The sequence below is a fragment of the Schistocerca gregaria genome, chromosome 3 (assembly GCF_023897955.1).
Source record: "Schistocerca gregaria isolate iqSchGreg1 chromosome 3, iqSchGreg1.2, whole genome shotgun sequence".
In the NCBI taxonomy this organism is placed as follows: domain Eukaryota; kingdom Metazoa; phylum Arthropoda; class Insecta; order Orthoptera; family Acrididae; genus Schistocerca; species Schistocerca gregaria.
The window spans coordinates 721,472,047-721,484,381 of NC_064922.1; the positions used below are offsets into that span (position 1 = coordinate 721,472,047).

A 12,335-nucleotide genomic window follows, 5' to 3' on the forward strand; every position below is an offset into this window, starting at 1 on the left:
TACACAAAGATTTACAATACTGAATTGAAGATAAAAACGTTTCCAGGAACAAATACAGACTCAGCAGATATTTCTTTGGTAAGGAAATGATAGTTTAAACTAATGAAACTGTAAACGGTAAAAACTTTTTGGAGAATCTACCAGATCAGGAAATGCAGACAGAAGAAGAGTGCGCAGTCATCTTTCTTTTCATCAGTCATCTGACTGGTTTGATGCGGCCGCCATGAATTCCTTTTGTATGCGATATTATTCATCTCATAGTAGTACCTCCACCCAACGTCGTCAGCTATTTGTTGGATATGTTCCGGTCTCTGTTCATCTACAGGTTTTACCGTCTATCGCTCCCGCTAGTACCACGGAACTTCGTCAACGGCTTCGGCACACATGTCCTCGTCCGGTCTTTACTTCTTTTCAGTGTTTTCAGTATTTTCCTTAGTTCGTCATTTCTATGCTCCTCACCTTATCAGGCCATCTAAATTCCGACAATCTGTGGCAACACATTTCAAACGACTCGATTGTCTAATATTCCGGCATTCCTACAGTCGATGATTCACTACAGTACAATGTTGGGCTCGAAACGTACATTCTCAGAAATTTCCTCATCAGGTTAATTCTTTTGTTTGATACCAGTAGTCTTATTTTGATCAGGAATGCCGTCTTTGTCTCTGCTCTTTTTATACTGATGTAAAAAAATCTGACATTAAGGAGGACTTGTGAGATGTAAACGATAATTGGTAGACGTGTCTTTAAACCTGAATGATGATGTCTTTTCAAGTTTCTTGCTAGTCTCCTAAGAGGGGGCCCAATAGTGCCACTATGATGACGTATATCAGGTTGTATTTAAATACAAGCTGTAACGGTCGTGGGCTTTAGTTACCTTTGAGATTTGACGTGGTGAGTCGATGTTAGTCAAGAATTCCTTTAAGGACTCCAAGACGCCATTATCGACACCTCACTCAGCTTCAATGAGGGGTCGTATCATATCACTATCAGGAGATGGTTGGTCCCTTTTCAGTACTGCACAGAGCTGGCAGTAATGTACCGACGTTACATGACTGCTGGAAACAGTGGTCAGGAGAATGTACAGTAGCAAGAAGATCGGGCTTTGGATGGCGCTACATGACACTACGTGGAGCAAAAACGATCGTGTTCCGTGTATGACTCCGGCACATCGTACTGCATCTGCAGCATCGGCTTGAGCATCAGTTGGCACAGCAGTGAAACAACGAACCGTCGCAAATTAGGATAGTCTGTTGTGTTTTCTGATGGAAGCTGGTTCTACCTAGGTAAAAATGATGACCGTGTGTTGGTTAAGAGGAGGCCAGTTGAAGGCCAGTAACCAAAACGTTGGCCTGCTAGACACACTGGACCACACCTGGAGTTATAGCCTGGATTGCAATTTCGTATGACAGCAGGAGCACTCCCGAGATTATGCCATGCACCTTGACTGCAAATTTGTGCATCACTTTTGTGATTCAACCTACTGTGCAGCCTTTCATGAAGTGTTTTCCAACAGGACAATGCTCATCACATGCTGCTGTACTGACCGACAAAGTGCAACAGGCGTGGACCTCCATCCCAGATACTTTTACAACACAGTGCATACACGTTTGCATACTTGCATTCAACTTCTTGGCGGCTATACCGATTGTTAATGCACCAGTATATCATATCTGCAGTGGATTTTCTTACAATTACATTACCCCGCAGTCTTAGAAAGCTTATCACTTAAACAAATAACCTAGACCTATACAGGGTCAAAACTAGAAGTGATGAAAGAAAGAAATTGCATTCATAGTATTTGAAACGTTACAACTTTTCTATGTACGATGCATTGATGACATTTATCATGTTTTAAAAATTACGTCTTTTATATGGCGTCCCCCTGTACGAATAGATGCGTGAAATCTGCTGTTGAGATTCCTCATTGACCGCTGCAGCATCTCAGCTGGGATACTGTGAAATGCATCCTGAATTCTGTGCTTTATCTTTTCGAGTATTCTTGGTCGAGTCGTGTAGAGATTGGTCTTGACGTAGCCCCACAATAAAAAATCACAGACGGATAAATCTGGCGATCTAGGCAGCCACTGAATGTTACTAAATCGTGAGATCATATAGTCATATAGTTTCCAAACAGTTCTCTCACATATGCCATTGATCGCCGTGCAGTGTTTGATGTCATTTCGTCATGTTGAAAAGGTTTGGAAAGTTGTTCAATGCAGGTATAACGAAAGATCCCCATGTAACGATCGCGCATGGAGTGTTATTGTGTTGCCCTGTTCATTTTCGAAAGAATACGGTCCGATAATTCTATGTGATGAAACACCGCCCATACTATCACTTTCATAGCGTATAAAGGGCGCTCATGAACGTCATTAGGATACGTATTTGCCCAGTAACGGTAGTTATTCACATAACCTGTGAGATGAAAATGTGCCTAATATGCCCTCCACAATTTGTTTAGAAATTCATCGTCATTGTTTATTTTTGTTATCATTTGTTGACAGAACCCTAATCATAACCAGTAATCGTTCTCCTTCAATTGCTGCACCATCTGTAGTTTGTGCGGATGAAATTTTAAATCAAAATGGAGAATTTTGAGAACACTGTCCCAGGACAGTGGAACCACTGCTGCTTGCTTACGAATTGAACGCCGTGGGCTCAGTAAAACATAATCGCGTAGATCATTAACGCTCGCTGGAGAACGCTCACTTCTTGGTAATGTCTTCGAAGTTATTAATCAAACATTTTATCACGTGTTTCGACGGAAGAGCATCATTACGTCCTATATATCATAAAAACATCGAAACTCCCTCTGCACCGATACCAAACTATAATTGTCTTTATAAAACATTTTTATAGCTAACGCACTCTGTTGTCTGTTCCACTTACCCATGATCACTAAAATGGTGGACTGTTTACTTAATAACTGTCAAGAACCCGCTGTGCTGCCACCTGCCCACGGTTGCCACTAAGCATTTGAAACATTCCCGTTGTTCTGTTGAACCCTGTACATATTCCCTAAATGTCATTAGTCTATATTAATTATATTCTGGTTCTGTAATTTTTTTCCGTCAGTTCGTCCACCATGAGTAACTTTATTTCCAAGGCATCAGTCGTCATTAACTCTGTAAACATAAATTTTTATGTTAAGTATTTCGCTATTCTCCTTCCTGCTACTTTTGATTACTTTCGTCATTCACCCGTTTACCCTCAATCCATAATGTCTTATAGTTAACTGAAATGTGTATTGTAATCATTACAGGCAATGTACTCGTGGAGTACATTCTAGAGTCTCTACTATGATCTTTTAATAATGTGGATTTCATCATATCGTATGCTAATGTTTCACAACGATCTGCAGAAAAATAGACTAATGCGGAATGTACTTAATGTACTCCACAGTGCGAGCTCTTATTTGTATAGTGTTAGCTTGTGTACACATTGAAATGTTTCGGCATAGCCGGCCGGTGTGGCGGAGTGGTTGTAGGCGCTTCAGCCTGTAACCGCTCGACCGCTACTGTCACAGGTTCGAATCCTGCCTCGGGCATGGATGTGTGTGGTGTCTTTTGGTTAGCTAGGTTTCAGCAGTTCTAAGTTCTAGGGGACTGATAACCTCAGATGTTAAGTCCCATAGTGCTCAGAGCCATTTGAATCATTTTGTTTCGGCATAGCTTAGAAATTATTCACAAATGGCCGACTCGCTTATGAAGTGGCACTTTTCAATCTTTCTTATTTTGACTACAATGGGAGAAAATGCCGTAGCATTAGATTGGCAACATGTATGTGTGTACTACTTTTTTTCTCCCATGAGTGTGGAATAAATGTTCGAGCTCATTTTTTGAAAGTATTTCAGTGATTCCTTTTTCCACTTCACAGTTTGGTCCTCTCTATGCTATACTCAGTGTGTATCATTGACAGTTAACGACTTGTCAGTACAGACTTGTAATAATATTTAATTTTGCTAAACATATAATACATTCGTCGCTTTCTGTTCAGTGTAGCTGAAAATTTGTTTGGCTTGGCACACCTGTATAACGGTCACTTATCTTGATAAGAGAGAGTGATGATACTCAATTGTACCTGCTATCAGCGAGGTTGTCACGCTGTTTCTGCATAAATACTTAAGAAGTATTGTGTTGTATGTCAACTACTTCGCCCCTCTCCAGGCACCCCGAGAAAAAAAGCATGTCGCATTATCAAATATTACATTTCGTTAGCGACGACTGATAAGCCAGCTCACTATATATGCGCTGACGAACTGGCGGCGTTCAGAGCCACCAGAGAGATGTCCAGGTCCGCCGCCGTGCTCTGCCTGCTGGTCGCTGCCTGCAGCGCCGCGCCCCCCACCAGGGGCCGCACGCTCAGGCCTCTCCTCGATGGCCGCATCGTGGGCGGTGAGCCGGTGGACATCTCGCAGTTCCCGTGGCAGGTCTCGATGCAGGAGTTCGGCTCCCATAGCTGCGGCGGCTCTATCATCAGCTCTACGTGGGTCCTGACGGCGGGGCACTGCATCGTCGGTTACAGCGCAGACTGGCTTTCAGTCCGGGCTGGCAGCTCAATTCGTAATAGCGGCGGAACCGTCTACGATGTTTCCAGTGTGATTGAACACGAGCTTCACGACTCTTCCACACGTGAATACGACTTTGCACTCCTTGAGATTTCCGGTTCGTTCACCTTTGACAGCAACGTGCAGGTACCGCTCCCACTATGAAATCACTTATTTTCAACATACATTGCATCTTAATACTGTTTGCAGTTAATAATAAAATTCAATTGTTGTTTCATAGATTTGAAGCTAACAGGTATGTAAGCATCTTAGTTATTCTGCATGGTGAACTTGGATGAGAATGTAGAATAGGAATTTACACTACAAACTCAATCGAGATATTCCCTCTGCATAATATTACTGACGACTGGAAGCAAATGAAATAATTGCTTTTACTGTCAGCCTATTGTAAAGACCACAGTTCTCTCTAAAGCACATCGAAGTGAAATGCAAACTGAGTGAAACGTACTATCTGATGATGACAGAAAGGAGCCGAAATACGTTTGGGCATTAAAAGGAAGATTATTTTTCTTTTTTGTCATAAGACACGAACATGCATTCCAATAATATAGTCTGCAAATGCGGCTGCTGTTCACAACTAGACGATGATTAATTGTACCATATGTTAAGTTAGGGACAACTGTGCTTAACAGTCAGTAGAGCAGTGGTTGCTAAACATCTGTGAGGGTTTTTACACATCGCAGACCCGGTCAGATATCGTACGCGTATTATTTGGGGTTTTAATAAATATATTCAGATTCCGCCGAGAAATTTCTTATGTATGAATTCAGAGACTACCAATTTCACATTAGCACCTCTCTGATGTCAGATAAGATCATTGCGTTTTTCTACTGTAGATGTCTACGTGATTACTTACTACTTGCTGTAGCTGTACCTTCGCTTCTTTATGTTAATCGTTTATTTAAAGAGGAATCCCACAGACCCATTTATAACAGTCTGGTTCATGAGTGCTGGTAAGTGGCACAGTGCTTTAGACACCTGACCTCTGTTCTGGCTGGTGACTTGTAAGAGATGCATAACTTGCAGGCAAAATTCAGAGAGCAAATTGATATCTATGTCTTGTACAGAAAAGAGATCGTAGTTATATATCATGGTAGGGAAGGAGCAATCGAAAGTGGGATAATACACCGTTGTGGGCTACTCCAAATTTAGTCTGCACATGCAGGAAGTAGTAAAGGAAGCCAAGGAAAAATTAAAATATGGAGCTAAGGATCAGGAGACAGAAATATAAAATTGTATCTCTGAAACGGAAAAGGAGTTGTAAGACCTATTGAACGGAATGAACAGTCTATTGCAAGAGTTTATACAATGGATAATAACAGATAATTAACGGAAGGGTAATAGTATGTACTCAAATTAGATATGTTGATGCTGAGTAAATTACACTCCTGGAAATGGAAAAAAGAACACATTGACACCGGTGTGTCAGACCCACCATACTAGCTCCGGACACTGCGAGAGGGCTGTACAAGCAATGATCACACGCACGGCACAGCGGACACACCAGGAACCGCGGTGTTGGCCGTCGAATGGCGCTAGCTGCGCAGCATTTGTGCACCGCCGCCGTCAGTGTCAGCCAGTTTGCCGTGGCATACGGAGCTCCATCGCAGTCTTTAACACTGGTAGCATGCCGCGACAGCGTGGACGTGAACCGTATGTGCAGTTGACGGACTTTGAGCGAGGGCGTATAGTGGGCATGCTGGAGGCCGGGTGTACGTACCGCCGAATTGCTCAACACGTGGGGCGTGAGGTCTCCACAGTACACCGATGTTGTCACCAGTGGTCGGCGGAAGGTGCACGTGCCCGTCGACCTGGGACCGGACCGCAGCGACGCACGGATGCACGCCAAGACCGTAGGATCCTACGCAGTGCCGTAGGGGACCGCACCGCCACTTCCCAGCAAATTAGGGACACTGTTGCTCCTGGGGTATCGGCGAGGACCATTCGCAACCGTCTCCATGAAGCTCGGCTACGGTACCGCACACCGTTAGGCCGTCTTCCGCTCACGCCCCAACATCGTGCATCCCGCCTCCAGTGGTGTCGCGACAGGCAAGAGGGAGGGACGAATGGAGACGTGTCGTCTTCAGCGATGAGAGTCGCTTCTGCCCTGGTGCCAATGATGGTCGTATGCGTGTTTGGCGCCGTGCAGGTGAGCGCCACAATCAGGACTGCATACGACCGAGGCACACAGGGCCAACACCCGGCATCATGGTGTGGGGAGCGATCTCCTACACTGGCCGTACACATCTGGTGATCGTCGAGGGGACACTGAATAGTGCACGGCACATCCAAACCGTCATCGAACCCATCGTTCTACCATTCCTAGACCGGCAAGGGAACTTGCTGCTCCAACAGAACAATGCACGTCCGCATGTATCCCGTGCCACCCAACGTGCTCTAGGAGGTGTAAGTCAACTACCCTGGCCAGCAAGATCTCCGGATCTGTCCCCCATTGAGCATGTTTGGGACTGGATGAAGCGTCGTCTCACGCGGTCTGCACGTCCAGCACGAACGCTGGTCCAACTGAGGCGCCAGGTGGAAATGGCATGGCAAGCCGTTCCACAGGACTACATCCAGCATCTCTACGATCGTCTCCATGGGAGAATAGCAGCCTGCATTGCTGCGAAAGGTGGATATGCACTGTACTAGTGCCGACATTGTGCATGCTCTGTTGCCTGTGTCTATGTGCCTGTGGTTCTGTCAGTGTGATCATGTGATGTATCTGACCCCAGGAATGTGTCAATAAAGTTTCCCCTTCCTGGGACAATGATTTCACTTTGTTCTTATTTCAATTTCCAGGAGTGTAGATTCGAAAATAAGAAAACGAAAGTTGTAGATGAGATTTGCTCTTTGGGTAAAATAATAAATTATAATGCCCGAAATGAAGAGAAAGGCAACTAGGAATAGCAAGAAAAGCATTTATTAAGAATAATTTTTTAACACGGAGTACAACTTTATGAGACGGTACGCTATAGCGTGTTTTACTATTGCTCAGGAAAAACAGTTCACCAAGAAGGGAAAAAAACCTCTTTAAATGTGGTAGCAGAGACACATGGGTAGAACTGTTGAAAATGATCTCGTATTGCAAAACAAACAAAGAAACTGGAAATTAAGGCAATATTTTATGAAAAGATGAGAGTAGCCGGTGGAACACGACTTTTTCCATCAAGAAGTTGTTACTTTGGTAATTCAAAGGAGTTCGGTGCTTAGGGGGTAAAATTGTAGAGGGTTAGCAACGGGTCCATACAGTAGGCATGTTAAAGCGAATGTTGGTTTCAGTAGATATACAGAGATAATAAGACGTCTGTGAAAGGTAGACTAGCATGCAGAGTAGCATCATCCTAGCCTTCAAACTGAAACCGCGACATCAATCAGCAACATGTTGAAAGTACTTTATTTAGTAACACAGTGCTTATAGACTGCTAAAAGTTTAATAGTGATTTAACAAACGTGAATGTTTTGTTCAAGGTTTCACCCTTTTCGCAGTATGATAATTTATGTAAGTGACGCATTTCAGGCTTGAGTTTTATGTTGGCTAGTGCAAAGAAGGGCCTACCTAGATGTAACTATATAAGTTCAGGGAGTAAACGTTTCCCTTCAATGCCACAAAATTTTACTCATTTCGCCAGCGGAATAAGCGTCTAGTGACAAAACATGCAATATCGACTTTATGTATTGGTATGTATTAATGCGAATATCGATCCGTAAAGCAAAATACAGAATAGAAGGGAAAAAATATATTGTGGTTCAGACAATGCATGCAACACGTTTATAACTGCCATGTTCTGCAGGTGGTGAGCCTCGCCAGCTCAGAGCTCGCAGGTGGCACAGCAGTGACCATCACAGGGTGGGGCGACTGCAGGTCCTGCAGCTCCGCCACGCAGCTACAGGCAGTCACCACGCACATCGTTGAGCGGAGTGTGTGTAACGAGGCCTACGACGGCGCCATCACGGACAGCATGATCTGCGCTGGAGAAGAGGAGGGCGGCCTAGACTCGTGCCAGGGCGACAGTGGAGGACCCCTGGTGGAGGGCTCTACCCAGTACGGTGTCGTCTCCTGGGGCTATGGATGCGCTGAGGCCGGCCACCCTGGCGTCTACTCTAATGTTCCCGCAGCTCGGTCCTGGATAACCGAAAAAACCGGCGTATAGCTTGGCCACTCTTCAGAGCCCTGTTTATGCCAAGGCGTTACCTGTAACAATAGAACCTAACTATAAAAGATTTTTTCCTATCTGCACTATTATAGTCTACATTATTGTCGTTACCAACATGTCCTATAGATTCGAGTAGACCAGATATACTTTATTTTCCTCATATCCCAAGTCAGAAGTTCCTCTGTGAAACACTATGTAGAACAAAAATATTTAGTGGAACAAAATTAAAATTAAAACACCCTCGAAAATACTGGAATTCCTGTGACTGATGTTTTTCCAGTATCAGCGATGATGACAAGAGAAAATCGTCACCATTTAATGTTTCTCGGATGAACGAACTGTCTATATACATTAATAAATGTGTATAGAAGCCTCAGAGCGTGAGTCAAATTAGCATGTGGTCTATTTCTTTTTTTTTATATTCACATCAGAGAAAGAATGCAGGTTTTGCGTCTATTCCTATATACGTTCTGTAACTGTGATCTGTGATATTATGCAAGAGTGACGAGCTTTTAAATGTGATTGATAGCTATGAGAAACAAAAGATTCTGGAGAGATCTGAAAAGACCAAATATTGTCTTAAGTGACGGAATGGCAACTTTATATCATCAGGAATATAAACCCTATTTTTTCGGTGAATAGTGTGGACTGTTAATTATTTGAAGAATAAGTCAAAGAGATTCTTGCTATAAACCGTTAACTCAGAAAGTCATTGTGTGGCAATTTTCCTAATAGGACTCTCTTACATGCATAGTGCAGACATTAAGATTAAAATATGAAAGTGATTCTTGTCAGGGTGTAGGGTTTACCAAAGTAACTTCAAAGTTATGATGTTCGGACAGTTAGTTTAACGTCTTTACTAAATTATATGTATGGGCTTAGGCCTGTAAATATGACGGTACAGAGGTGATTCACGACATTAACTAACAGAAAAGAACATAATATAAGAACTAAAACCTTCGAAAACTGGTGAGAAATGGTTAATTAGTGCAGTGACATCAATAAGCATAAGGTTTTCTACGCGTCAAACATGATTATCCTGTGTCTGCACCTGCAGGTAGTTCAATAGAGGGAACTGTAAATAACGTACATTCTACAGCATCACTATACGAGTGTATATTTTCCAGAGAACAAATACAGTGGCAGTTCTTAATAAGGATTATACATCTGGTCTATGTGCATGCTACCTGAGGTAACGACACAGGCGGTCTTGGTAGCCGAGCGGTTCTAGGAGCTTCAGTGCGGAACCGCACTACTACTACGGTCTTAGGTTCGAATCCTGCCTCGTGCATGGATGTGTGTGATGCCCTTAGGTTAGTTAGGTTTAAGTACTTCTTAGTCTAGGGGCTGATGACCTCATATGTTAAGTCACTTAGTGCTAAGAGCCATGTCTAACGACACAACAACGCCCATAGTCAAATGATCCTTAGTCGGACATTACAGCGGTTACGAAGTTGCCATCTCGTAAATCCTGTTTAGAAATAACTCGTTTAATAAATATATAGTTCCCTGCTGGAGTTAAATTGACGTCTCCTTATAGTTGTTATCTATAACATGTAACATAATTGGCAGATATTTAATCCGTTTTACTTGTTATTACAAAACCATTTAATAAACATATAGTTCCTTGCTGGAGTTAATTTGACGTCTCCTTATAGTTGTTATCTATCACATGTAACATAATTGGCAGATATTTAATCCGTTTTACTTGTAATTACAAAACGATTTTCATGAAATGAATTTTCATAGCGAAACATTATGTATTTAAAATTTCAGTGAATTACAAACATCAACTGTGTACGGGTCATTGATAGAAGTAATCATGGAGACCTGAAAATGGGTAATCCCCCGGTTTCGAAACCGGAATCTCCAGCTTACTAGCCAGGCGCTCTAATCCCTAAACGAGCGAGGACACGGAAATGAACGCGGCTGCGTCGACTTATCTCAATGGCGCCTCCAGAAAACCCACATTCTCAAGTTACTCCGCGCACTACGGAAGTAGTGCTCTCTGCGCAAAAATATCAATGCTCGTGGCAAGGACTCTTGCCACATAAGTTCGAACGTATGTGTGCACTCGCACATGAATGATCCGTGGCTTGTGATCGCCGTAATTATATGTGTATGGTGCCTGTTCCCTCGGACATGTCCGAATATGAGCATTGTTAATTTCTGTGTTCTCTGTGGCTTATGGATAGACGGCACGGTAGCTCAGCGTGTTTGGCCAGATGGTTATAAAAAATTGAGTGCAAGGGTCAACGATGAACCTGAACAGACCGGCCGCAGTGTCATCCTCAAATCATAGGCGTCACTGGATGCGGATATAGAGAGGCATGTGGTCAGCACACCGCTCTCACTGCAGTATGTCACTTACGTCAGTTTCCGAGACCGGAGCCGCTACTTCTGTCAAGTAAGTCCTCATTTTACCTCACAAGGGCTGCGTGCACCCTGCTTGTCAACAACGTTCGGCTGATGGATGGGCAAGTGCTAGCTCAGCCTGACAGCGCTTAACTTCGGTGATCTGATGGGAACCGATGTTACCACTGAGGCAAGGCCGTTGGCTCTTTCGGCCTCAGTGGGTGCAGTATTCAGTGAATCCTGGAAGTAGTAAAAGTCTTATGTTTCCAGTTGTACAAAATTAGGTTTACGTACTATAAATGGTACGCTCATTCCGTTACAAATGTAACAGATTCCCTTGACTTATTATATCTTTTGGTCATATTCTTACTATTTATATATTTTGGTCAGATCCTTATTGTTAAATTTGCTCATAAACACCTTCATTTATGATACAACAAGTATTATGATGGCTCCTGCCTCCTTACAACACAAGCGATGTTTTACTAGTAGTGCAAATACCCATATCTTACTCAGTATAATTAGAATCTACCAGAACAGTATTTAAAATGATTTTACTTTTCCAATAGATGGGAAACTACTCATGGAAATCGCCTTCATTCTCATCAGTGTCAGCATTAGTACAGAGAACAGCAAAACAGCCTCTGACATTCGTATTATATTCTGTCGTTTAGTAGTTTACATTTTTCCTATTAATTTTTACAATTGTACACATATCCGCTACAATTCAGTCAATACAGTTTACAAAAGCGTCAGGTTAGATATTTACGCGCAGTTAATATTTCTACATTTCAAGTAATCTAGGTGTCGATGACCACAAGGTATAAGCGGTAGCTCGACGTTTAATTGTGCCTTGATCAGATTGGCTGCGAATTGCCGCAAGTGCAATGTTCTTACATGTTATGAGTTGGACATATGTTTTGGTGTGTGGTTTATATTTTAATGCGATTTACTTAGGTTCATATGTAGAATGTGTTTTTCTCCTAATCTAAAGATCTTTCGGATAAATATTATATCATCAATCAGTACTTGTGATTGTTTATCTGTGGGTACTAAATATACTGAGACTACGTAGTAGTTTCAACGTTATTATCCTATGTTTAAGTGAGAATAAGGGTCGGACATATATTTGGACAATAAATTATAGGGTGGTCCAAAGGTCCGGGAACACCCTCATAAAATTCAAATTGAGTAGCAAACACAGAAACAGAGTCCCCACACACGAGGAACGGGAAGGTGGAAAGTTTATAGGCTAT

The 12,335-nt window shown here is 42.7% G+C and overlaps 1 protein-coding gene across 2 annotated transcripts in view; it reads left to right on the plus strand.

Annotated features, from left to right (window-relative positions):
- The first annotated feature begins 4,279 nt into the window (after positions 1–4,279).
- The window catches only part of LOC126355895 (trypsin beta-like), a 210,000-nt gene continuing 201,944 nt past the window's right edge, over positions 4,280–12,335 (plus strand). Inside the window, exons 1-2 of one of the 2 annotated variants that reach the window (XM_050006402.1) lie at positions 4,280–4,696; positions 8,362–8,980. In XM_050006402.1, coding sequence (XP_049862359.1) covers positions 4,289–4,696; positions 8,362–8,721 — 768 coding nt within the window. In that variant the 5' untranslated portion in view covers positions 4,280–4,288 and the 3' untranslated portion in view covers positions 8,722–8,980. Of the gene's footprint in view, positions 4,697–8,361; positions 8,981–12,335 lie in introns of those variants that run through there. The other variant, XM_050006404.1, reaches the window with a different exon arrangement.